Source organism: Ammospiza nelsoni, chromosome 11 (assembly GCF_027579445.1).
Source record: "Ammospiza nelsoni isolate bAmmNel1 chromosome 11, bAmmNel1.pri, whole genome shotgun sequence".
NCBI lineage: Eukaryota > Metazoa > Chordata > Aves > Passeriformes > Passerellidae > Ammospiza > Ammospiza nelsoni.
In genome coordinates, this window is record NC_080643.1 from 16,990,731 (window position 1) to 17,015,231 (window position 24,501).

Sequence of the window (24,501 nt, forward strand, 5' to 3'; positions counted from 1 at the left end):
AGGGAGGAGGAAGAGGAAGATGCTGCGGGCGGGCTGCCGCGCCGCGCTGTCCCGCCGCCCCCCGGGCTCGGCGCCGCGGAGAGAGGCCGGGGGTACCGGGGCCGGGGGCAGCGGGGCCGGGGGTACCGGGGCCGGCGAGGCGCGGCTGAAGCAGACGCCGCTGCATGCCCTGCACCGGGCCCGCGGCGGGCGGATGGTGCCGTTCGCCGGCTGGAGCCTTCCGCTGCACTACGGGCAGGGCCACCTGCAGTCACACCTGCACACCCGCCGCCACTGCTCCCTCTTCGACGTCTCCCATATGCTGCAGGTAGCGGGGTCGGGATGAGGGGCTGGAGCAGGGGGGCGGCCGCGCCACCTCACAACCCCCCTGGCCCCTTGCAGACCCTGGTGTACGGCCGGGACCGCATCAGGTTCATGGAGAGCCTGGTGGTGGGGGACATCGCCGAGCTGAAGCCAGGACAGGTAGGGGGCACTGGGCAGGCACCCGGCATCCGGTGGGGTCGGAGGTGTCCGGGATGCCCTGGGAGGGTGCAGGCAGCCTGCCAATGCCGCCGTGACCCGCAGGGCACCCTGACGCTGCTCACCAACGACAAGGGCGGCATCACGGACGACCTCATCGTCACAAACACGTCAGAAGATCACCTCTACGTGGTGTCCAACGCCGCCTGTGCTGACAAGGACTTGGCCATCTTGAGGGTATGGGCTGCCTGAGCCCCGCGGGAGGTGGGACAGGGAGAAGGACTCAGTGGGAATGAGTCCTTCTGCCTTTTGGTGACACCGGTGTTGCGCAGGGTGAGGTGGCCATGGCCACGCGTGGGGCTGGCACTGGCCTGGCCCCCGTGCTAGCAGCCACTGTCACCCTGGCAGGACAGAGCGGCGCAGCTGCAGGCCACGGGCAGTGATGTGCACCTGGAGGTGTCAGACAATGCGCTGCTGGCTCTGCAAGGTAGTGGGGGCCCCACGCGGGCCTGCCCTCCTCCTGCCCTCCCTGTCACCGCCCTCCCCACCTGCCCCCCTTCCCTGGGCACTTCCCACCACCTGCCTCCCCAGGTCCCTCCATGGCACGGGTTCTGCAGGCAGGGCTGTCGGATGACCTGGCCAAGCTGTCCTTTATGAATAGCATCTCCACAACCGTGTTCGGCGTGCCGGGCTGCCGGGTCACGCGCTGTGGTTACACTGGCGAGGATGGCGTGGAGGTACCCAGGGAACTGTGCCAGCATCCCTGCTGTGGTACCAAGGCAGGGGAGGGCCGTGCCCCACTGACCCTGCCCGTGTCCTGCCCTAGATCTCGGTGCCCGCGGCGCGGGCAGTGGAGCTGGCCGAGCAGCTCCTGGGTGTCCCCAATGTGTGGCTAGCAGGGCTGGCAGCCAGGGACAGCCTGCGCCTGGAGGCCGGGCTCTGCCTCTACGGCAATGACATCGACGAGACTGTCACCCCTGCCGAGGCCGGGCTGATGTGGACTCTGGGTATGTCCACCTCCACCTCCTCCTTGGGGCAGGCAGAGCAGCAGGGTGTCCCCAGTGGGTACAAGGGGACCAGTCAGGCATCACCAACCCTCACCCATCTCTACCCTGCAGGGAAGCGCCGGCGTGTGGCCATGGACTTCCCTGGTGCTGCTGTCATCATGGCACAAGTGAAGGAGAAGCCAAGGCGCAGGCGTGTGGGGCTGACGTCGGTGGGACCCGCCATCCGGCCCCACATGGCCATCCTGGGCCCTGAAGGCAGGCCTGTGGGTAGGTGGGGGCACTGGGGCTGGCATGATCCTGAGCTGGGGCCATGGCACTGACAGGGGCTGGCCAGGCCCCATTCACCTCCCTGTATCCTCACATCCCAGGCACAGTGACCAGTGGATGTCCCTCTCCCTGCCTGGGCAAGAACATCGCCATGGGCTACGTGGAGGCAGTGCACAGCCGGGCTGGCACCAAGCTCACCGTCGAGGTGCGGAAGAAGCAGCACCCTGCAGTCATCACCAAGATGCCCTTCGTGCCCACCCAGTACTACATGGCGAAGTGAGGCCAGCCCTTGCTGTGGGCACAGTGTCTCCAATAAACACCCTGTCCCATTTCCCTGGCCCCCTCTCTGTTTATGGTGGCAATGCCAAAACAAGGAGCAGCAGATGGGCACAGCACTTTAATGGTGTTGGCAATACCCAGCTGGCGGTCCTGGTGCTGCTCACTCCCGGTGTGTCTTCATGGGCTCTGTCGCGGGGCCATCCCTGCAAGAGAGAGAAGCAGCGTGAGCACAGCCGGGGCAGCACCAGCACAGCACCCGGGCACTGAGGCAGGCACCGGCCTGTCCGTGTGGGTGGGCAGGGCTGGGGGCCCTCACTGGGGCACACTGCTCTGGGGTGCAGCTGGGCAGGGTGGGGAGCTCAAAGGTCGGGGGCACAGCTTGGGGGACACTTGTCAGAAGCCACAGCGGGGGGGGCTGACCGGGGCCGGTGTCGCAGAGGCCCCATCCGGAGCATACCGGGCAGGCGAGCGGTCACTGGGCTGTACTGGTGCAGGGTGCAGCTGGGGGAACGCTCACTGGGTGGCACTGGGCAGGGGCCGCTCACCGGGCTGCGCCCCGAGAGCGCTGGCCGGGCGCGGGGGAGGGAGCCGGGCAGGCCCGCGGGGGTCAGCGGGGAGTCAGCGGGTTTGGGCCCGGTAGCGGCCGGGACTCACCGGGGCGGGCAGTGCCGCTCGGCGGCGCCGTTGCGTCCCGCCGGGCCGGCGGGGGACAGGGAGTGCGCGCGGGGCCGGGAGGGCGAGGCCCCGGGAGCGGTGCCGGGGGAGCGGCGGCCGGAGGGGCCGGTGCGGTAGCAGAGCGCGGCCACCGCCCCGCCGTAGGCGCGCCAGGCCAGGCGGACGCCCAGCAGGCTGATGCCCAGCCAGAGCAGCAGCAGCTGGCACAGCGCGGCCCGCACGTCCTGCGCCGCCCACTCGGCCGCCAGCTCCCGGCCTAGCGCGGCCAGCGCCCGCCACGGCGGCAGCCAGCCCGCCGCCACCGCCGCCATGGCCGCGGGGTACCGGGCGAGGCTGCCGGGGAGGCGGAGCCTCTGCCCGCCCGCACCGCCGCCACAGCGCGGACCCCGGGGCGGGGCCTCCCCTGCCGCCTGTGATGTGGGGCGTGGCCTCGGGGGCGGAGCCTCAGAGCGCCAGTTTGGGGGCGTGGCCTGCCCCGTACCCGCCGCCATGCTGCGCTGTGGGGGCGGGGCATTGCGGGGTTGGCTCCGCCCCGGGGTGTGGCCGGTCGATGGGTGGGGCTGTCATGGCGGGAAGCGAGGAGGAGGCGCGGTACTCGCGGCAGCTGTGAGTGCGGGCACCGGCACCGGAGCGCCACAGGGTCGGGGCAGGGCGCGGTGCAGCGGTGTCGGCCTCCGCTGACGGCCCCCGCCGGTACCCGCAGGTATGTGCTGGGCGGCGGCGCCCGGCGGCTGCCCGAATCGGCGGTGCTGGTGTCGGGGCTGCGCGGGACCGGAGCGCAGGTGGCGACGGCGCTGGTGCTGGCGGGGACCGGCTGCGTCGTCCTGCACGACTGCGGTACCGTCTGTGTCGCCGACCGCACCCAGCAGGTACCGGCGGGGCCGGGCGGGGCTCCTGGGGACAGGTACGGGTGAGGTTCACAGGTGAGGATCTCATAACAGGAACTAGCGAGGATGCCGGCAGTGGGTGCAGATATGGGTGGGGATCCCAATAATAGGTACAGTCAGGGGCCCCAGTAACAGGCAGAGGTACAGGCAGGTGTCCCAGTAACGGGTATGGGCACAGGTCCCAGAGTACTGGTATGGATGAGGGGCCACATAATGTGTATAGGTATTGATAAGGGTCCTGGTAATAGGTACAGACTTATATGGGGGTCTCAGTATCAGGTATGAGTATGGAGGGGAACCCCAATAATGGGTACTGGCAGCAATCCCAGTAACAGGCACAGGAATGGATGGGAAGGGCCCATAACATACACAGACAGGTACATACAAGGATCTTGGTGCAGGTGCACACTCAGTGGGAGTCCCAGTAACAGGTATAGATGTGCCTGGGTGTCACAGTAACAGGTGCAGGTGGGAGAATCACTGTTTGCAGGTATGGGTTTGGGGTGAGGGGCTTCCAATCACCAGTACAAGCTGGGGAGGCTGGTAAGGCACAGGGTGCCCTTCATTGTCACAGGTAAGGTCCTTAGCAGAGGCCTCCTCCCCACTGCAGACAGGGCCTGTGGAGCACCCCACAGTGGTGACCTGCACCCCAGACCCATAGGGTGTCCCACCATGTGTCCGCTTTGCAGTTCCTCCTGAAAGAGAGCGATCTGGGCCAGAACCGTGCCAAGGCGTCCCAGCGGGCCCTGGCTGAGCTGAACCCCCATGTGGTGGTCAAGGCTCACACCGGGGAGCTCTCGGAGGCTTTCCTTGCCTCCTTCAAGGTGAGCCTGCATGCCGGCACTGGGGGGAGCCCCGGGATGGCAGCGCTCGCTGACACACCTGGCACAGGTGGTGGTGCTGACCGAGTCCCCGCTGGAGGAGCAGCTCCGCGTCGGGGACTTGTGCCATGCTCGGGGCATCTGCTTCATTGTGGCTGACACCAAGGGGCTGGCAGGGTAAGGGGTCTCATGGGGTCCTGCACTCACTGTGGGTCACCTTGTCCCCAGAGCCCCAGCCCTGCACTGCAGCCCTTGTCCCCCATAGCCCTCTGGCAGTGCTGCTGGGCCTGGGCAGGACATGGCAGTGCTGGGGCAGCTTGGTGGGGCACTTCCTCTGGCCAAACCTCGCCTGTTCTCTCCAGGCAGCTGTTCTGTGACTTCGGGGAGCACTTTGTCGTTGATGACCCAGCAGAAGGGGATCCAGTGTCTGCTGCTGTGGAGCACATCTCCCAGGTAGGAGGGACGGCAGCCCCTGCAAGTCTCCCAAAATTGCTGCCTCCTCCACTGGCTGTATGCCACCCTAATCCAGTGCCCCACTCTCACGTAGCCTTCCCCTCCTCAGGGCAACCCAGGAGTGGTGACACACATGGGGACAGAGAACAGCCATGGCCAGCTCTTCCACGACGGTGACCTGGTGACATTTTCTGGCGTGCAGGGGATGACAGAGCTCAACGGCCATGTGCCTGTCCCTGTGCATGTGCTTGGTGAGACCTCCAGGGGGATCCTGGCTGCCCTAGCTCAGGTTTGAGCAACTCACGGGTCCTTGGCAGTGACCTTGATGTGACATCTGTGCTCCTCTTGTCCCCAGATGCCTTCAGGCTGGAGATCAGCGACACCAGCTCCTTCTCGCCCTACCGCTGTGGGGGTCTGGTTTCACAGGTGCAGCAGCGCCAGGAGTGTTCTCATGTGAGTCCTTCTCGGCCCCACGGTGCTGCCACCCGTGCTGGAGCACTGCTGTGCCACACTGGGCCCCAGGAAAGCACTCACCCAGTCCTTGGTGCTGTGCTGGCAGAAGTCCCTGTGCCAGGCACTGGCGGAGCCCAAAATCCAGGTGGCCAGTCCCGAGGATCTGCCCCGCAGCCGCAGCCTGCACGCCGCCTTCCAGGCCCTCCACGCTTTCCGCAGGGAGCGGGGCCGCCTGCCCCGGCCCAGGGCACCCGTGAGTCCCTGTCCTGCTCCCGCCGGCCCTGCCGAGCCGCCCCGCCCTGCCGGGCACTGCCTCTCCCCTCTGCCCGCAGGCGGATGCCGAGCGGCTGCTGGAGCTGGCGCGGAGCCTGCGGGCACAGCAGGGTCCCCTGGACGAAGACATCGTGCGCGCCTTCGCCACCGTCAGCGCCGGGGACCTGTGCCCCGTGGCCGCCGTGGTCGGGGCGCTGGCGGCGCAGGAGGTGCTGAAGGTGAGCGGGGCGGGGTCCCGCTGGCCATGGCTGTCCGGTGGCGTTTCGTGGCCACGAGAGGGCACCTCCTGCCCGCCTGGGGACGGCGGGTCCGGCGGCAGGGCTGCGGCGGGGTGAGGGGAGCGCCCGCCGGCCCCCTGCCCTGCCCACGGGCTGTTCGCTCCAGGCCATCACGAGGAAGTTCGTGCCCCTGGACCAGTGGTTGTACTTCGATGCCCTGGAGTGCCTGGCGCTGGCGGGGGCTGCGCACCTGACAGAGGCGGACTGTGCCCCGGTGAGACCCCGTGTCCAGCCCCTCCCGGCTGCTGGGGTGCCGAGCCTGCTGTGCTCACACAGCTCCTTGTCCCGGCAGAGAGGCTCTCGCTACGATGGCCAGATTGCCGTCTTCGGGGCCAATTTCCAGGAGAAGCTGGGTCACCAGAAGTACCTGGTGGTGCGTGGGGACGGGCCGTGGGACTGGGAGGCTGCGGAGCATCCAACAGGCACGCAGGGAGCTGCAGCATCTCTGTCCTGACAGGTGGGAGCTGGTGCCATCGGTTGCGAGCTGCTGAAAAACTTTGCCATGATGGGGCTGGCGGCGGGGCCGGATGGGGAGCTCGTCGTCACCGACATGGACACTGTTGCCCTCTCCAACCTCCATCGGCAGTTTCTGTATCGCTCAGCAGATATATCAGTGAGGCAGCATGACCCAGGGGCTGAGCTCACCCCAAAGGGCATCCTGGCTGTTCCAGGGGCTCCCTAGGGCTGCCCACCCCTTCTCTGCCCTGGCAGGAGCCCAAGTCGGTGGTGGCCGCAGCAGCCGTGCAGCGCATGAACCCTGATGTCAGAGTGACCGCTCACCAGAACCAGGTGGGACCTGCTACCGAGATGCTCTATGGGGACAACTTCTTCCAGCGCCTGGATGGCGTTGCCAGCGCCCTGGACACCATAGAGGCTCGTGAGTGCCAGGAAGGGCGAGGGGGCCAAGCCCCTGGACCTGCTGCCTGGGGCCCCAGCACTCCTGGCTCCCTGCAGGCACCTATTTGGAGAGACGCTGTCTGCGCTGTCGCACACCACTGCTGGACTCGGGCACGGAGGGGACACGGGGGAACGTGCTGGCCATGGTACCGTCCCTGACTGAGCCTCTGAGGCCAGCCAGCGCCCCCAGGGATGGCGCCTTCCCCATGTGTACACTGCGGCACTTCCCCCGCACCATCCAGCACACCCTGCAGGTAGGCTGAGCTGCCCCAGCCACAGCACCCAGCGAGGAGGCACCGGGATCTTTGTCTTCCTTCCCCTTGTCCCCTCCAGTGGTGAGCCATGGGCAGGATATGGCCCCAGCTGCTTCCTGCTGGCAGCCTGAGTACTGCTGCTGGCCCTGCCAGAGCCTCCCCCTCCCCTGGGCTTGGGGGCATAAGGGGGAGGTCCCAGTGCTCAACACCCGTTTCTCCTCCACAGTGGGCCCGTGATGAGTTTGAGGGGCTTTTCCAGCTACCTGCAGAACAAGTCAACCAGTTCATGGAGTGAGTGGACTTTAGGGGCAGTGACACTGGGAGAGGAGCTTCCAGCTCTGCCAGGGCACTGCTGGGAATGGGGAGAGGGTGCCAGATGCCACATCCCACCCAATCACAGGATTGCTCTTGGGCCAGCACGAGCAGCTGCCTGTATTTGCAGGGACCCAGCTTTCCTGGAGCAGCAGCTGCCCGGGAAGGTCCTGGAGCAGGTGTGGGAGAGCCTGCGGGAGCAGCCACGGGACTGGCGGGACTGCGTGCGCTGGGCACGGCGGCGCTGGCAGCGCTGCTACCACGATGCCATCGCCCAGCTGCTGCACATCTACCCCCCGGAGCATGTGAGCCCAGCAGCACAGGGCTGGCACCCCCTGCACGCCCGTCCCTCCAGCAGCCACCTCGCTGCAGCCAGGGGCACGCACTGCTGGGCCTGACTCTTCTCTCCCTGTGCCAGGAAACCAGCCCGGGTGTCCCCTTCTGGGCAGGGGACAGGAGCTGTCCCCATCCGCTGACATTCAACCCTGACAATGTGAGTGCAGGGAGGAAGAGCTGTGGGCAGAGGGGGAGCCAAGCCTGTGCTGGGCATACTGGGAATACTGAACTGTAGTTGTGTTTTCATACTGGGAATACTGAACTGCTATGTCTGCCACAGCCTGTGCAGGGCTGCCAGGTCCTGGGCTGGGTCTGTCCCTGTCCCCTCAGTGAGGGCACGGCAGGGGACAGCTTGCACATGCTGTGTGGCCAGAGGAGGAGGAGAGGCTCCTCCACCTCCGCTCTGGGGCAAAGCCAGGCAGTTCTACCAGCTCGGGGCAGTGCTGGCAGCCCTTGGCTATGTGGGACCACCCCAGCAAGGCACCCCATGGCCACCCCTGTTATACTTCACAGGACACCCACCTGGATTATGTCCTGGCTGCTGCCCACCTCTTTGCCCAAGTGCACAGGGTGCCACCATGCAGGGACCGGGCGGCCATCCAGGCCATGCTCCGTGATGTGGTCCTGCCACCCTTTGCACCCCAGGAGGGGCTCCAGATCCCCCTCACAGAGGAACCCACAGAGGAGGTACAAGTTCCCACAGGTGAGGTTCCCAGGTATGTTCCTGTGTCCAGCCTGGTGGTGGTGGGGCTGTGGCTTCTTGTCCCTGCTTCAGCACCCAAGATGACCCAGACCAAGGTGGGGGCACCCAGCAGTGCCACAGAGCAGGAATATCGCATCCCTGTGCCCCCAGATCACAGGCAGCTGACAGAGCTTACCCAGGACCTGGTGCAGTGGAGACAGGAGCTGGTGGGAGATGAGGACACACAAGCACCCTTGATGGAGCCCATCCACTTTGAGAAGGTAACAGAGCCAGGCAGGTTGCCCTGCTCAGCCTGGGGGGGCTGATGTCCCCATGGGATGCAGATGTCCCCCCACTCTTCCCCACAGGACAACGATGTCCACATAGACTTTATCACAGCAGCGTCCAACCTGCGTGCAGAGAACTATGGCATCTCCCCTGCCAAATGGCAGAAGGTGAGAGGGGCAGCCTGTGGGGTCAGGAGTCCCTGTCCCGTGTGGGGCAGCTGGTGACACCCCGCTGTCCTCAGAGCAAGCGGATTGCTGGGCGGATCGTGCCCGCCATCATCACCACCACGGCAGCCGTGGCTGGGCTGGCGTGCCTGGAGCTCTACAAGCTGGTGTGGGGCTGCCAGGAGCTCGGCTGCTACCGCAACAGCAACATCAGCCTGTCTGCCTGCCTGCTGCTCCGTGTGCAGCCCCCGCCAGCCCACACCTACCGGGTAGGACCCTCTTCCCTGGGAAACTGCAGGTGGGGACACCCAGGGGCCAGTGGCACCTCTGTGGGACAATGTCAGGGGGAGCCAGGGGAAAGGAAAGGAGGTGGCCACGCAGCAAGGGCAGCCCTGGCCATAGCACTCCAGAAATGGATCTGCATGCTGCAGTGGGCTCGGAATGCTCCAAGGCTCCAACCAGCTCCTTCCCCTGCATGCCCCCCCCAGCACTGAGACACTGCCACTGTCCCATTGGGATGCTGTGATGCTCTAGGTGCCCATGGGGCTGGGACAGCCCCAGTGCCCCATGGCAGGCCCCACGCTGAGCCCCACAGCCGGGCTGGGAGCCGCTGCAGCCGCACTCATCTGGCTTATGGAAACCAGCTGCGGCAGGCAGAGAGCAGCTGGCACCGGGCCGGGAAGGGCCGCCCAGGGGAGCGGGGCCGGGGGTCCCGGCGCTGGGGAACCAGGGAGGGAGGGCGGGGGTGGGGGCAGGCCCAGATTGGGACCGTCTGGGCTATAGAGGCCCCTTTGTCTGGGGGTTTATGGCGTGCGAGGCAAGGCAGCCCTTCCGGCACGGCAGGAAGCGCCGATTGGAACCAGATTGGCCCGGGGGGCCCAGGGCCAGGGGCAGGAAGAGGGGGAGGGAGGGAGAGAGGGAGGCGACTCCACTGCCTTGCGCCGGCTCCAGCACCACCTCGGGCTGATGGCTGCCCCACGGCCCCCTCAAACCCTATGCCCATCCCTGTGCCATCCTGGCTGCAGTGTCCCTGGGTTGGCATCGTCCCTGGATGGAGGATGCTGCTGGGTCTGGCCGTGCCCTCAGGTCCCTGCAGCAGCACCCAACACCTCCATGTGCCAGGGCGAGGACACCCGGTGTGACATTTCACACCCGGCTGCTTGGCTGTGGTGGGAACACATGTCCCCAGGGCTTGCTTGGTGTGACCTATGTCCCCATGGGGACCTGGGGAGCCCATGCTGGGGGCCAGCCTTGTCCAGAGGAATATGTTTCCCAGGGCCAGAGCAATGCACTTTGGTGGAGGGCCAGGCCATGGCTTTCCCTTTGTGCTGAGCAGTTGCTGCCCCGGTGAGGAGGGGGTTAAGCCCTTCTCTGCACCAGTGGGATAAGTGCAGGCAGCAGAAGGCGGAGGTGAGAAGGCAGCAGAGAGCAGGAGGGAGAGTGACCAGGTGTGAGCACCCCTCCCAAGCGGGGCTGGGGCCAGGCGGGCAGTGCTGGCGCTGCCTGCAGCGAGGGCAGATGGCCGAGCAGCCCTGCCAGACGGCCCCGGGCTTGGCACCACAGCGGCCTCCTTGGGCCGGAGCAGGGGTCGTGGGGCCACAGGCATGAGAAGAGGTGATTGTGTGGGGCTGGGCAATGCCTCAATGGCCTTTTGTGCGCTGTCCTGGCCCAGGGCTAGGGGCAGTGCTGGCCCCACACTGACACTGACCCTTAAGTGGACCCCTGCAGTGCTGGGGGGATAGCTGTGTCCCTCATTTCCCCTGCACCACCATGGTGCCCCCATCACCCTGCCCATTTGCCTGCCCTGGTGTCCCCAGCCGTTGTCCTGCAGCAGTCGCTGCCCCACGGGGCTGGGCAGGCAGGAGCTGGGGTGCCAGTGCTGGCTGCCACCCCCTGGCAGTACGGCGGGCGGGAGTGGAGCTGCTGGGACCGGCTGGAGCTGCGGGCAGTCGGCGCAGATGGACAGGCCATGACGGTGCAGGAGGTGCTGGACTGGCTGCAGGTGAGCCCAGCGCTGTCAGAGCTCAGTCAGGTCACCCTGGGGGATGCAAGGACAGATCCTGACACCCACCTTTTGCAGAGGATACATGGCTGGACCGTGACCATGCTCCTGTGTGGTGACACCGTGCTCTATGACAGCAAGGCAGATGCAGAGACCCGGGCCCGGCAGCAGGCACAGAGGTAGGTCCAGAGCTCCAGGGCCCAATCCTGACCCGGGGGGGGCTTCCAGCCCCCACTGCCTCAATCCTGAGCCACTCCAGCTGCAGTGCAGCTCCCAGCCAGCTGCTGGATAAACATCCTGCCGGCAGCACTTCCCGTGGCGGGACCCCTGCCCGGCCCCTTGCTGTCGGCCCCTGCATCTCACCAGCCTGGCCGGACACCCCTGAGGGGCCCAGGGCACCCCCGGAGCACTCAGCCAGCCTTGGGGGACAAGCCAGTGTCCCCAAAACCCCCTTCTTCTGCTACAGGTTATCTGAGAGCTTGGAGGATGCCAGGATGCCGCAGCAGCAGGACCTGGAGCTGCTGTATATGTGCGAGGGAGAGGATGCTGAGGCTGAAGATAGCCGTCCCCCTCTCCTGTGCTCCCTGCCTTGAGCAAGGGCCCAACCCCTCCTGTCCCATGCAATAAACGCTGCAGGCTGCAATAGCCCTCCTTGCAAAACGCTCCTGCTTGCCCCTGCCTGGAGTCGGGGCACAGGCACTCCCTTTGATAAACGCTGCGGCGCCCAGACCGTATAAAACGGGGGTTTATTTACAGGGTGGGGGTGCGGGCCGCCGCAGCAGCCGGGCTAAATGTAGCCGATAACGTCGTTGCAGATGATGGGCTGGCGGCTGCGGCTGTTCATCAAGGCGGTGAAGCGGTGGAAGTCCGTGGCCAGCTGGGCGATGTTGCTGTGCGACTGGTGGAAGCAGGCGCCCTTGGGCTGTCCCCCCAGCCCCAGCGGGCAGGAGAAACGCTTGGTGGCGTCGCGGCCCCCCGGCCGGGCACCGTCGGTGCCCCGGGGCCGGGCCATGCTGGCCAGCTTGCGGCGCACGTTGCCCGAGAGGCTGAGCAGGAAGGCGGGAGGCTTGGCCAGCCGGCGGGAGGGCTCGGCGGGGGCCCGGCGGCGCGGCTCGGCGCCCACCTCGGGCAGGTCCATCCAGTTCTCCACCAGGTCAGCGAAGCAGTTGTCGCCCAGCACCAGAGGCTGCCGGTTCCGGCTCTGCGACAGCAGCGCTACGGTCCAGTCCTGCGTGTCGGCGGGCTCCAGGGCCCGCCACTGCTCCAGGCAGGCGTCCGAGGTGGATTTGGGGCGCACACGGCGGGCGGGGGCGGGCGGCGGGGCGGCGGGGCCGGCGGAGAGCCGGTGTGCCCGTTGGCAGGGCAGCAGATGCCGGCGCCGCACGGGCGCCTCCTCTTCCCTCCACGTGCCCCCCGACGCCTCCGAGTAGCCCGAGTCGAACTCCAGGCTGCGCTCGCTGGCCGGGGGGGAGCGAGCGGCCGGGCCGCCTCCTTCCTCCTCCTCGCCGCCGGGGTCCAGGCTGCAGGCCGAGTCCGCCGCCGAGGCGGGGCGCGGGGCGCGGGGGGCCGGTCCCGAGGCCCTGCCGGGCTGGGGCGGTGTCTGCCGCGTGCCGTGCATGTGCGCCCGCGGCGTCGGGCCCGCGTCCCGCCGGCACCACTGCAGGGAAAGGGAGATCAGCACAGGGCCAGCACCGCCATCCCCATCCCGTCCCCATCCCCATCGGCACCCCGCGCCCCCCCGCCCCGGCTGGTGGGGGCTCCGCTGGCGCAATGGGCGTGCGGCAGGGTGCGGAGAGCGGGCCGCAGGTCCCGGCTTGCCTCCAGCCCCGGGCCCCGCTTTCCTGCGGCTCCTGCGCGGAGCCGGCCGGCGTGCAGCGGCTTGTCGGGTGAGCAAGCAGGTACCCAGCCCCGGCCGTGCCTGCGGGAAATGACAGAGGGCCACGGCACGTAGGAGCGGGCGCTGCACTGCCCCCCCGAGAGCCCCTCGAGTGCCTCCTTCTCGGCGGGGAGGCGGCCGGGACACCCCTCCGGCAGAGCCCCACTCGTGGCACGGGGCCAGCGGCAGCCCCGGGGCACCCGCGGGTGCTGGGGTGGGGCTCTGCCCCCGCGCCTCGGCAGGGCCACCCACCCACCCTGCGCCCTCCAGCTGGGGACACCCCAGGTGACCTCAGGGTGCAGCCCGGCCTGCGCCCAAGGCCCGGGACCCCCCAAACGCCGGGAAATACGGGGACCAAGGCACGGCCGGGCAGGCGCTGGAAGGGACTGCTGGCTCCCGCAGCCGGGCCGCTCCTCGCTCTTGAATTCCTATTGTCTGAACCCAAAAGCAGGGTGTTACGTCCGCTTTCCTTTCCGCGTTGGAGTCGCGGGAAGCTGAGTGTGCAGGAGGGATTGCTTCCAGGACCGATAATTCCGTCCTCTCTGCCTGGCCCTGACACAGCTGCAGGACTGTCCTTGTCCCTCTCCGCGTCCCCGTGCAAATCCCTGTCCCCCTCCCCGCCGGCTGGGACCCTCTCATCCAGCCCTAGTGGCAATGTGCCACCACTCCGAGCCGCCCAGTCCTGCCGCTGGCCGGGAACACCGGGGCAGCCGGTTGTGAGGTGCTGGGTAAGCATGTGGCAGGCCCAGGAGAGCCGAAGGGCCACCCTGTCACCGCCGTCCCTCGGGGCAGCCCAGGTGGGAGGCAGAGTGGCAGCTCCGGGGGCACGGTGCCGCTGGCACCTTGACAGCTGCACACTGTGCCCGCTGGCCACCCGTGCCCCCGCACCGCCAGGGTCCCACCGGGCGCACACGTCCCCGCGCCGCCTTTGGCCTCTCCTGTAATGTCACGGCCTTGATGTCACCGGCAGCGCCCGGACGTCACGGCAGTCCCGCAGTCCCGGGGCGGCGGGGCGCGGTGGTCCCGTCCCGTCCCGTTCCCTCCCCGTGCCCGCGGCGGCACTCACCCGGTCGGCGCCGAGCTCGTCTGGGCGGGCGTTGTGCATGCCCGGTCCTGCTCCGCCGGCGCCGCTCCCGGCCCCGCTCCCAGAGCCGCCGGTGCCGGTGGCGGAGCAGCAGCAGCAGCGACAGCGGACGGAGCGCCCGGCCGTGCCCGCCGCCTCCCGGCGCTGCCCGGCGGCCCCGCCCCGCCCCGCCCCGGCCAATGGGGCCGCCGTAACGTGAGCCCGGCCCGCACGGGCACCACCGCCCCGGGGCCCCGCCCCGCCCACGGACCCCTCCCCGCCGCCCCCGGGCCCCGCGCCGGGCACCACCCGGGCACCGCCGGGCCAGGCGGGGTCCGTGTCCCGGCCGGCGGCACCCTCAGGCACCGGGGGGCCCGCAGCTCGGTACGCCCCGCTGGGAAGGAGGGCAGCCCCGGTACAGAGTCCTGGTGGAGGCATCCCCGCCGGCACCCCGCGCCACCGGGCTGCCAGAGCCGGGCTGGGCGCTGGAAGCGGGAAGGGAAGAGTGACCCGGGCCGCCGTGCCCGTTAATTGGGAACTAATAGCGCTTAATGGGGATCCCGGGAGAAGCGCCACTGGTTTGCAAATGAACGAGAACACGGCCAAAAATTACCTCCCAGCTAATTTTCCCGGTTCCCGAGCGTGCCGCGTGGGGTGGCAGCCGAACCCCACGGAGCTGCGAGCGGCACGGAGGGGCTGGGAACGGCGGTGTGCAGAGCCGGGGGCACTGGAGCCGTGCCCTGTCCCTCCCCTGGCCGGGCCGGCCACCACGGGTGGGGATGGACGGCATGACGCCGGGCTGGGGTGGTGCCCAGCAGCCCTGGCAACCGGCTGCAGCTTGTCCCAAACACACAGCGAGCCATGGGCATGCACGGACACCTCACCTTCCTCCTCCTCAGCCTCTGTGCCCCGGGTAGGTGCTTCAAGGTCGCAGTGTTCGGGACACCTCTGGGTGTGGGTGGATGACTGAGAGGAAGGGAAGAGGCTCTCCTCGGTTGCTCCCACATTCCTGGGGCTGACCGCAGGATGGGCAGAGGGGTTGGCAGCTGTCTGACTGGGTTGAGACGGGGAGGGGGCATCACACGAGCATGCTCAGGACATTGCCCAGGTGTCCTCAGGGTGTCCCCAGCATTGCCAGGATGTTACTGGGGCTTCTTTGGGGCATCACTGTGGCATATCCAGACACCAGTGGGGTTTCATCAGAGCATCTCAGAGGGAATTCTGAGGCCTCCCCAGGGGATTCCTAGGGCACACCTGGCAGGCTGTGGTGACACTCTCCTCTTTGCAGGGACTTTCGTCAGAGCAACAGGTAAGAGCGGGGTGCTTTGGACCCAGCCGTGTCTGCCAGGGAAAGCTGTGCCTGCACTGGTGCTTGGCTGCAGGAGCAGAGCTCCGTAAGCACAGCTGGATGAGCCATCAGTGCTCCCTGGGGTCTTCCACCAGTCCTGCCTGACCTGCCACGTGTGGTGACCCTGAGTGAGGACACAGTGCCAGGCACCCGCGTCGCTGAGGCGACCGTGTCCTGCAGCAACTCAAGCAGCAGTCCCAATGTCACCCTGCATAGCATCGAGCCCGAGCACCCCTTCAACTCCATCGCCATCAGCTCTGACCCCACGGATTCCACCACGTTCCGGGCAGAGGTGTGGCTGGGGAATGGGAGGGGGGCAGGAGCTGGCAGGCGCCCTGCTGAGTGCCTGTGTCCCCATGGCAGGTGACACTGCGTGCTGGCGCAGAGCTCGATGCCCGCCGGGTGAACCAGTACACACTGATCCTGCGGGCTGCTTGTCCTGGTGAGGATGAGGTGGAGGAGCGGCTCTTTGTCCGGGTGACAGCAGGGCACGTGCTGCGCTGTGACACCCTCTTTGCCAGCCCAGGTAGGAACAGGGGGCACAGGGCAGTGGGGGCTGTGGGTGCCAGCCAGCACTGAGCTCCCACAGCTGTGCTCTGCTCCAGAGGCTGATGTGGTGCAGGTGCTGGCAGATGTGGCGCCCCAGACACCCCTGTACGTGGTGCTGCCACAGCCACTCGGTGGGCTGACGGTGAGTGGCAGCTCCCTGGGGGCCACACCCCCACAGAAGGGAGCAGCCTTGGGGACAGCAGAACCCCAGGTATGGAGGAGTGGGACAGGGGTTCCCATCACCCTCCTTTCTGCAGTTCAGGCTCCGAAACCACAACACACCACTCACGCTCACCCACTGGGGCCTGGTCCTGGCACCTGACAATGGTTTTGATCCCAGCAAGGACACCCAGGTGGGCACCAGCACTGCCAGGCTGGTCACAGCCACCTCTTGGTCCACTGGGGCTTAGCCCCTCCCTGGCCACAGCTCTCCACATCCTGCTCTGCCCCCTGTCTCCCCCAGGACCCACAAGTGCTCCAGCCCTGTCCCCATCCCCTTCTGCATATCAAGTCCTGTCCATGTCCTCATCCCTGTCTGTATTCCTGTTCATTCTAGTCTTCAGCTCATACTTATCTCCATCTCCATCTCCATGCCTCTTCCCACCTCTGTTCCTACTCCAAGCCCCATTCTCATCTCTTGCCCCCTCTCCTTTGTCTCTGTTCCTGTTTCTGTTCCCATCCCATCACTATTCCTGTCCCCGTCCCCATCCCCATCCCCATCCCCACCCAGGGCTGTCCCACAGCTGCCCTGGTGCTGGCCCACAGACATTCCTGTTGGACATTGAGGTGATGGATCGTCACGGGCACAACTGCAGCAGGGCTCTGAGGGTGGAGGTGCTGCCATCACGCCGTCCCCGCGTCACCTTCCCGTGAGTGGGGCTGGCCCAGGAGGGGGGTGCTGGTGGCACCAGGCCGTGCCACAATGCCCACCTCGCCTGCAGTGAGCCACACCGGGCTGTGACGGTGACAGAAGGCATTGGCCCCAGGGAGGTGGTCACACAGGTCCATGCCAGAGGGAACAATGTCCGCTATGCCATCCTGGCTCCCGTGGCTCCCGTGCTCTTTGCCATTGACGAGGGTGAGCAGGGCAGCAGGGATCCCCAGTGACACCCTGTCGGTGTCACTGTGCCCAGTGCGAGGCCATGGCTGCTCCTGCAGAGACAGGGGAGATCCGCAGCACCCGGCGGCTGCCGGCGAGCCGTGCCCACCTGCTCATCCGGGCTTACAACGCGCTGCACCCCGACGACCACGCCACCGCCACGGTCAATGTCACCGTGCAGGGGACAGACCGCCTGGCACCGAGATGTGTCCCAGCCATCTTCGTGTACGGTTCAGGGAGGAGCGGGGTGCGTGGAGTCTGCTAAATCCAGGACATGGGACAGAGGCTGAGCTGCTGGCTGCCCCGCCACAGGTCCCAGGTGCCCGAAACCATGTTCCCTGGCAGCACGTTGGTGACATTGAGGTGCACCGGCTCCACCAGCACTGATGGGTGTCTGCACTATGCTCTCGAGGGGCCTCCCTCCTCCCTCTCCCACTTCTGCATGGAGGGGCCACAGCTGAAGGTGAGTGGGGCCACGGGCAGTGCCCAGGTGGACAACAAGGCTAGACCATGAAGCCCAGTGGGACAATGGGACCCTGTGACATGTGCTGTCATGCCAGGTTCTGAGTCAGGGCTCCCTCTCCCCAAGTCCTGCTTGTTCTCCTCACTTACTCCTTCCTTTTCCCCTGGCATCACAGCCTTGTGGGACAGCCAGGCTTTGTGGGACACTCTGGCTTTGCAGATCATCTGAACTTTGCAGAGTGCCTCAGCTCAGCCTGAGTCTCCCCTCCTGGCTTGGCAGGTCAACACCACCCTGGACTATGACTCAGAGGCCGTGGCTGCTCTGGGCTTCCAGTTCACAGCCACCATTGTGGTGACAGTGGGAGGGCAGCCCCGACAGAGCAGTGAGTGCCCATGTCTCTATGGTGGGAAAACACCTCTCCCAATCCCCAAACCAGCAGATCACGGAGGAAACATTCCTTCCCTGCTGCCCCAGAGATGCCCACCCCAGAAGTGGTGCCTCCGTCCCCATGTCACCCAGCCTGGCACGGACTGTGGGGTGGTGCCAGCCTGGCTGAGCAGCTGTGTGCCACACAGCCCGTGTGCCCGTGCTGGTGACGGTGACACCTGTCAATGAATTCAGACCGGCGTGCCCCAGCAGCGCCACCTTCACCGTGCCAGAGACAGCAGCTTTCGGCAGCGTGGTGGGGCGTGTGGCTGCCACTGACCGTGACTACCCCCAGGACAGCCTGGAGTACAGCCTGGAGGGGGGCCCTGGCCCCGCACAGCCCTTCTCCATCGACAGGCGCACTGGTGAGCCCCCTGCCCCTTCCCCAGCCCCGCACACCCATGGCACCCACGGGCTCCCAGCAGCTCACGGGTCCCACAGGCGAGATCCGCGTGGTGGGAGCCCTGCACTCGCAGCAGCACAAGAGCTACAGGCTGGTGGTGCGGCTGACGGACACCCACCATGACCTGGACCCGAGGAAGAGGCAGAGCCGTCTGTGCGATGTGTCTGTGCGCCTGCAGGTGTGAGGGCAGCCCGCTGGGTGGGCTGTGGTGGGGGCCAGGATTGGGGGTGCCCACCCCACCGCTTCCCCCTGCTCCCGGCAGGCTGTGCCGGACCAGCTGCCGGAGTGCACCCCCGAGGTGCAGGAGCTGCGGATCACGGCCGGGTCCCCGGGCAGCCGCCAGCCTGTCACCCGCCTGCTGTGCCACGGCGGCCCCGACAGCGCCCCGCTGACCTACACCATTGTTGGAGGTGAGGAGCGGCCAAGGCACGGCACAAACCAGCCCTCGCCGTGCTGTGACACTGAGCAGACCCTCTCGCCCAGGCAATGAGGACGGGCGCTTTCGGATGGAGGGGAACACCCTTGTCTACCTGCCCAGTGCCCGAGCCGAGCCCCAGCCCTCTGTCCTGCTGGTGGAGGTGGGGGGCGGCTCTGGTGGCCGCCGCCGCAGCAGCCTGGTGGCCCTGGTGGTGCAGGTGACCCCCCGGAGCACCCCGGTGCCAGCCAGCACCACCACCCAGCACACGGTGAGCACAGCCCGTGACCGGGAGGAGCTCCAGGGTCCCTTGGAGCACCTTCCCATGGCCCCTCACCCCCTGCCTCCACAGACGCTGCAGAAGGAGCCGCTGGTTGTCCTGCACACGGAGGCAGTGTGGCACCCGCCAGCCTGGTTTGTGGCCGTGCTGACCATCTCTGGTGTCCTGCTGCTGGCCACCCTGGGCTGCACAGCCCGGAGCCTGCTGTGCAGGTGAGCCCCAGCCCTCCTCATGGCACGGCTCAGTGAGCAGGGCTGAGGGCTCACGGCTGCCTTCTGCTCCTCCCACAGCAAGCGGGCCCCTGGCAAGCTGTTCCTGGCCAAGAGGTGAGTGCTGCATGGCCAGGGTGGTCACATTGGTGGTTGTATTGTCCTTGCAGGCAGCCGGGGAGACACAGCACACAGGGTGTGTTTAATATTCTCTGCATTTGGCTGTGGCTTGCTGTGCCAGGGAGCTGTCTCTGCCCAGGGCAAGGGTGCAGCCCTGATGGGGGCTATGGAAGCAGAGAGAGCAATTTGGTCAGTAGACCATGATGTTGGGGCACAAACTCTGCAGTGGACAGGGTGGGATGGCACAGTGCTGGTGCAAGGCTGGGTCCTGTCACCAGGGCTGAAGTCACTGCAGCTCACCAGAGGAGCCCCTGTTTGGCTCAAATGAGCCCCATTTGTCAGGGAAAGCTCCCAGGGAAGAGCTGAGCAGGCTGCACAACCCCTGGAGGATGAGTGATGGTGACAGAGGACAGAGGACAGCCTGGGCAGATGCTAGAGCAGCCTGTGCCAAGTGTCTGCACAGCAAAGAGGGGACATGCAGGCCCATGGCAGGTCACCTGCAGTGGCATAACTGCTCCGAGGCGATGCATAGCAGGATCCAGGTTCATTGGCAAGGTTGGGGATGCAGTGCTTGGTGACACTGGGACTGTAGTGACCATGCAAGGGAGAAGACCCAGGGTCAGCCCCTGTGGGTGGCCCTGGCAGCTCCCCCAGCACAGCATCCTCCAACACAAAAGTGATGCGTGCCGGCACATGGCAAACAAGCAGATGTGGTGGCAGATCTGCTTGGTGCTCAGGCACTGGTGAAAGGTGGTGGTGCTTGGGGGAGCACAGCGCTGTCACAGTCCCCTCCTGTGCCAGGGGACAATCAGGTAGGTGGACGATGGGCTTAACAGGGTGCAGCTGGCAGGGCAAAACCTGGCTGGCAAGCCTCTCCCAGCAGCATCTCTTGGGGCTGAGGCTGGCAGCCCATCACTGGCAGCATTCCCTGCCTTCCCCTCTTCCTTCTGCAGCTCCTGGGGTGTGGTGGAGCACGGCAGGGACAAGGAGGAACAGGGACACCCACATGCCAGCAGCCCAGTGAGTGTGTGGCAGCGAGGGTGGGTGCCCTGCCAGGGGGGCAGAGGAGCCCTGTGGCCCTGAGCAGCCTCTCCCGTCTCCTCCCCACAGGGGCAGCTCGATGGCCACGCTCAGGACCCACGTGAGTGCCCTGTCCCACAGCCCCACCAGCCGGCTCTCGTTGTGCCCCCCAGGGCAGGGGAGTTTGGGGACAGCAGGGACGGGGACCAGGCCCACAGGGCAGTGACTGAGCGCTGCCTCCATCCCAGGCGCCGGCAGGGATTATCTCTTCCGCACCGTGACCGGGGCTCGGCGCTGGATCTGAAGGGGGCTCCTTGTGCCCCGTAGCACCCGGAGCAGTGCTGGGCAGAGCACCGGGCACTGGCACACAGCTGGCGCAGCCCCGAGGAGACCCATCCTGTGTGGTCAAACCTGCTGCACACGGGGTGCAGCCACACCCTGAGCCGCCTCAGCCGGTGCGGAGCTAATAAATGTGTCAGAGATTGCACAGGCGGCTGTGATTGCCTCAGGGGGTCCCGGAGCAGGGCAGCGCTGCTGTGGCTGTCCTGCTGCGGGGGTCATTAGCACTGTCTCGTCAGCCATGTGGGTGCCGTGACCCGGGACAAGGATTAGCAGCTGGTTTGGCACTGAGAAAAAGGTTGCGAGAGCTTTGGCCAAGTCTGCTTCGCTCACAGAAGCATCTCTGTAGCCTCTGGATGTGACCCAGCCGGAGCAGTCCACAGGGAGGTTATCCGGGGCCAGAAAACTCAGCCACGGGTAATTTTGAGCCACTTTTGCCCCGAGTCCCGTGTCCCGCTCAAGCTCTGCTTTGTTACAGCGCTCGCAGGCGCGAACGGCTGGGATGAGCAGCTGGTGGGCAGAGGGGATGGGTTGATAATTGGGAGGAAAAGTGAATTAGCGTGGGTGCAGGTGAGAGGGACGCCGCAGGAGGAGCTGGGAGCGGCCGGAGGCTTTGAAGGCGTCAGCCAGCGGGAGGTGGGAAAGCGGTGATTTGAATTTCAAAGGAGCGCGCCACGGGACGCCTCCCCGGCAGCTCCCGGGGAAATGAAGCACTGGCGGGATAAGAGGGAAGAGACTAATTTGGGGAGTAGGTGACTAAGGGGAGGGAAGGGGAACAGGGGCAGCCGTGAAATTTCACAGTGAGAGGGGTCACCGGTGTGACTTTGCCTGAAAGGTCCCTTTTGCCCTGAACCCACTGGAACCGTGACCGTCCGGGAATTTAACCCTTTGCGGTATAGGAGTGGTGCCTGAGCCCGTCCCATTGGCGAGATCCCGCTCGGAGCGGCGGCCGGAGTGGGATGCGGAGCGGCCCCGGGGGCTCGGGGCGGGGAGCTCAGAGTGTGGGACGGCGGGACGGCCGGGTGTGGGTTTGTACCGGGAAACAGGGGGTGCACACCGGCCGGGTGTGGGTTTGTACCGGGGAACACGGGCCGCAGGGCGGCCGGGCGGGGGTTCTGACCGGGGAGCGCCGCTCGGAGCGCGGAGCCACGGGCCCCGCCCATTGGCCGAGCGCTCCCCCTTCTCCGTAGACAGCCAATCAGACGGCGCTTCCAGCGAGGGGGCGGGGCTCTGGCGTGCGTCACGTGTGCCTAACGTGCGCTGTCGTCCGCACTCGGGAGAGGGCGGGGCGGCTCTGCGCTTGAGTGACACAGAGTTTGACCTATCAGCGTCCCGAGAGGGCCCCCGTGGGGCGGGACGCGGGTGCGGACTGGCGCGCAGGGCCAAGGGGCGGGCTTTGGACGGCGCGGTTGCTATGACGGCCAGCGCCGGGCCACGCCCGCCCGGGCGCCGCCATCTTGTTGTTGATTCGGGCGGCGGGGAGCGGCGGCGCTGGGGCTCCGCGTTCCGGTGTCCCGGCCGGGCAGGCAGCGCCGGCCCCGGTGAGCCGCGGCGGGCAGAGACTGGCCAGGCTGCTGGGCGGGGGGCTGAGCCGGGCGCGCTGCCGTGAGGGGAGCCCCGGGTGCGGCCCCGTGAAGGGAGCGGGGGTACACAGGCACGGCCCCGTGAGCAGCCCAGGCGAGGGGGTAGCGAGCACCGGGATGGGCCTGGAGTGGAGGGGTCCGTGCGCGGCCCCGTGAGGAGTGGCTGGGAGAGCTCGGTTCGTCCCCGTGTGTGCGTGGGTGAGAGCCGGGAGCTTTCCGCTGCGAGACCCGCCTGGGGCACGGCCGGGGCGGGGTTCCCCGGGCTGGGCAGCGCGGTGCCGGGGCAGGGCCGTGCCTAGCGGGCAGAGCGAGCGTCCCCTCCCTTTGTGCCTTTCCTTCCCTTCCACAGGAGCTGCGCGCAGGAAGGAGCTCGGAACCGGCGGCGGTAACATGAAACTAACATGGTGAGCAGGCCGGTGGGGCTGGGGGCCCGTCCGCGCTGCCCCCGGCCCGGGAGGGTGTGGGTTGCCCGGGAGCGCTGGCTGCCCCGCTGGGGACACCCGGAGTGCCTGGCAGTCCCCGGGGCAGGTGTGCTCCTGGGGCTGCAGTCCTGGACCGGGACCAGCCTTTCCCGGGCTTTCCTAGGGGAGGGTTAAATTATGAATTAGGGTAGGTGGTACTGGGTCCATATTCCTTCAGTTTTAAGCTCAGCATCTGCTCTTTTCTTTGTTTTTTGGTTTTTTTTTTCCTCTCCCTAGCAATATGCTTTAGTATGTGCTGCTTTTGTCATTTCAACCTGTCTTGCTCTTTTTTCGCTCCATCTGCTTTTCCTCCCTTCAGGTTCACCTGGCTTAACTTGGTGTTCAGGGCTTCCAGAGCTGGATTCCAATAATTGGCCTTTGCTAACGAAACACAGAGTGGTGCAGGAATGATGGGGGCTTGGGTCTCTGTTCATTTTTAGTGTAATGTTTCTGTGATCCTTAGGGCTGTGTAAACATGGTTAGTGGCTTGTCTCACAAAATAATATGCAGTAGTGTGTTGCGAAAGTCTCATTGTAGTGAACTGTCACCTGCAGCTGATATGCTAACACTTGTGTGTTTGGTCAGGCTTTTGATGGAGAAAAATAATGGTATTCTTGTGGTTTATCACTGAACTAAGATTCTGATTTCCTTTTTATAGAAATTCTGTTGGGAGATTTAAAGTGTTTTAGAATTAGGTGTATCATTATTGCATGTTGTCACTGTAATCCTAAATAGGTCTCTCTTAGTCCCATGTAACAATTTCTTATTATTTTGATTGTGAAGTATTTTTCTGGGTTAGTTTAGCTCTGACCTAAGGTAAGTGCTTTGTTTTGGAGCTGGAAGGAAAGTGGTAGGTTATGAAAAGATTTAGTTGTGAGCTTCATAAAACAAGATAACATTGGGTTGCTTTTTCAACTGCATCAAATCCTTGTTTGGTCAATGTATTGAATTGTCCTAATGCTATTTTTTCTTTTCCTTTCTTGGAGGTGTTTCATACTCTCTCAGCTTTTTCAGCACAACCATTTCCAGGTGCATGGATGAACAGCCTATGCTATCCTGGTTAGAGCCTGTTAGGGTGATGTGAAATGTCCTTTTCTATGGCCTTGCCTTTGCTTCCTGTCTAGTAAGGACTTTTGGGAGAACAGGGGAAGTGATCCTTAGCTCCTGGAGGGGAAGTTGATGTACACAAGGTTATTAGTGTAGGAATCCTTGATGGAAAGAGAGGATATGCTGGTGGGACACTCTCCCGGGCCCTCTGGTTTTTCGTGAGGCACTTTGTGGCAGTTTTGCATGTTTCTTGCAAAGAAGAAGAGGAAGTGAGCACGATTATCTGTGGAGATAAGAAAGGGGACAGTTTTTAAGATCTGCTTCTGATCACCACTTTCACATTCCATGTGTGGTTACACAGGTGCTTCAGCTCGTGTAAGTATAGACTGCGACCCATGGGAGGTTCTTGCCTTGTTGCTTATGCCTGTGCAGGTGAGAATCAGGGTTCCCTGACTTACAGACTGACCAAACTAAAGACAAACTGTCTGTTTTTCTACCCAGCTTTGTGAGTGCATGAATGATTTTGCAGGTGCAAGGGAAATGGGACTGGTGCTGGAATGGGGTCTTATCTGAGTTCAGGGTAATCTGCAGTGTGACTGTGTAAAGAGTTCGACAGTTTATTTTTACATTATCTATGTTCTTGCATAAAATATAATTTTAAACCACATTTTTGCATATAATCAAAATTTAAATGAAACAGTAGTGCCCATGCTTCTCTTCTACATATGCGAATCATTGTGTGACTGCTCATCAGGTGGAGAGCACTGGATGTGTCCTTCTTATAAAAATATTATAGAAGGAAAAGTTAGATGTGCTTTGAGATCCCCTCTCTTGGCAGATTGTGCAAGTCACCTGACTTGGAAGTTATTCTGCCTTGCATTGCACGTAGTGAAAAGTCAAGGTTAGAGTAGCAAGCACTCAGAGGTCAGAAAAGTGCCCAGGCTGGAGTTGTACCTGTGTCCTTAATCAGCTAATTGGCCTTTTAAACAACTGTTGGGATTTCTTCTTCATCA

General features: G+C 65.0%; 6 protein-coding genes across 8 annotated transcripts in view; 4 read left to right on the forward strand and 2 right to left on the reverse strand.

The window, feature by feature from the left end:
• The first annotated feature begins 2 nt into the window (after positions 1-2).
• Positions 3-2,065, forward strand: AMT (aminomethyltransferase). Of its 2 annotated transcripts, XM_059480243.1 has the most exons (8): positions 3-307; positions 382-462; positions 565-696; positions 868-946; positions 1,051-1,196; positions 1,286-1,466; positions 1,578-1,733; positions 1,835-2,065. In XM_059480243.1, the coding sequence occupies exons 1-8, from the start codon at positions 20-22 to the stop codon at positions 2,011-2,013; spliced, it is 1,242 nt and encodes a 413-aa protein (XP_059336226.1). In that variant the 5' UTR covers positions 3-19; the 3' UTR covers positions 2,014-2,065. The 2 variants fall into 2 exon arrangements, with proteins under 2 accessions (XP_059336226.1, XP_059336227.1); XM_059480244.1 differs by lacking the exons at positions 868-946; positions 1,051-1,196.
• A 50-nt stretch (positions 2,066-2,115) lies between these two features.
• On the reverse strand, positions 2,116-2,998 carry TCTA (T cell leukemia translocation altered). Its single transcript, XM_059480425.1, has 2 exons — positions 2,667-2,998; positions 2,116-2,215 (listed from the first exon to the last, which is right to left on the reverse strand). The coding sequence occupies exons 1-2, from the start codon at positions 2,996-2,998 to the stop codon at positions 2,173-2,175; spliced, it is 375 nt and encodes a 124-aa protein (XP_059336408.1). The 3' UTR covers positions 2,116-2,172.
• Positions 2,999-3,252: 254 nt separating this feature from the next.
• Positions 3,253-11,447, forward strand: UBA7 (ubiquitin like modifier activating enzyme 7). Its single transcript, XM_059480121.1, has 24 exons — positions 3,253-3,293; positions 3,391-3,556; positions 4,264-4,398; positions 4,466-4,572; positions 4,758-4,848; positions 4,958-5,099; positions 5,204-5,301; positions 5,408-5,554; positions 5,634-5,792; positions 5,959-6,066; positions 6,145-6,225; positions 6,310-6,465; positions 6,564-6,729; positions 6,807-7,003; positions 7,230-7,294; positions 7,446-7,620; positions 7,734-7,808; positions 8,165-8,359; positions 8,480-8,614; positions 8,702-8,788; positions 8,863-9,054; positions 10,686-10,787; positions 10,866-10,966; positions 11,254-11,447. The coding sequence occupies exons 1-24, from the start codon at positions 3,253-3,255 to the stop codon at positions 11,378-11,380; spliced, it is 3,048 nt and encodes a 1,015-aa protein (XP_059336104.1). The 3' UTR covers positions 11,381-11,447.
• A 127-nt stretch (positions 11,448-11,574) lies between these two features.
• Positions 11,575-13,865, reverse strand: INKA1 (inka box actin regulator 1). Its single transcript, XM_059480395.1, has 2 exons — positions 13,730-13,865; positions 11,575-12,444 (listed from the first exon to the last, which is right to left on the reverse strand). Exons 1-2 carry the CDS (start codon positions 13,766-13,768, stop codon positions 11,575-11,577), a joined length of 909 nt encoding a protein of 302 aa, XP_059336378.1. The 5' UTR covers positions 13,769-13,865.
• A 722-nt stretch (positions 13,866-14,587) lies between these two features.
• Positions 14,588-20,362, forward strand: CDHR4 (cadherin related family member 4). The gene is made up of 20 exons (XM_059480427.1): positions 14,588-14,639; positions 15,015-15,035; positions 15,170-15,366; positions 15,438-15,600; positions 15,680-15,765; positions 15,881-15,976; positions 16,389-16,492; positions 16,565-16,701; positions 16,782-16,947; positions 17,035-17,185; positions 17,465-17,567; positions 17,761-17,976; positions 18,053-18,192; positions 18,277-18,424; positions 18,498-18,700; positions 18,782-18,921; positions 19,000-19,035; positions 19,992-20,058; positions 20,149-20,179; positions 20,307-20,362. Exons 1-20 carry the CDS (start codon positions 14,588-14,590, stop codon positions 20,360-20,362), a joined length of 2,313 nt encoding a protein of 770 aa, XP_059336410.1.
• A 1,494-nt stretch (positions 20,363-21,856) lies between these two features.
• The window catches only part of IP6K1 (inositol hexakisphosphate kinase 1), a 36,931-nt gene continuing 34,286 nt past the window's right edge, over positions 21,857-24,501 (forward strand). For both annotated transcript variants that reach the window (XM_059480213.1, XM_059480216.1), the window contains exons 1-2: positions 21,857-21,938; positions 22,330-22,384. The gene's annotated coding sequence lies outside the window, so the exon portion shown is untranslated. The remainder of the gene's footprint in view (positions 21,939-22,329; positions 22,385-24,501) is intronic.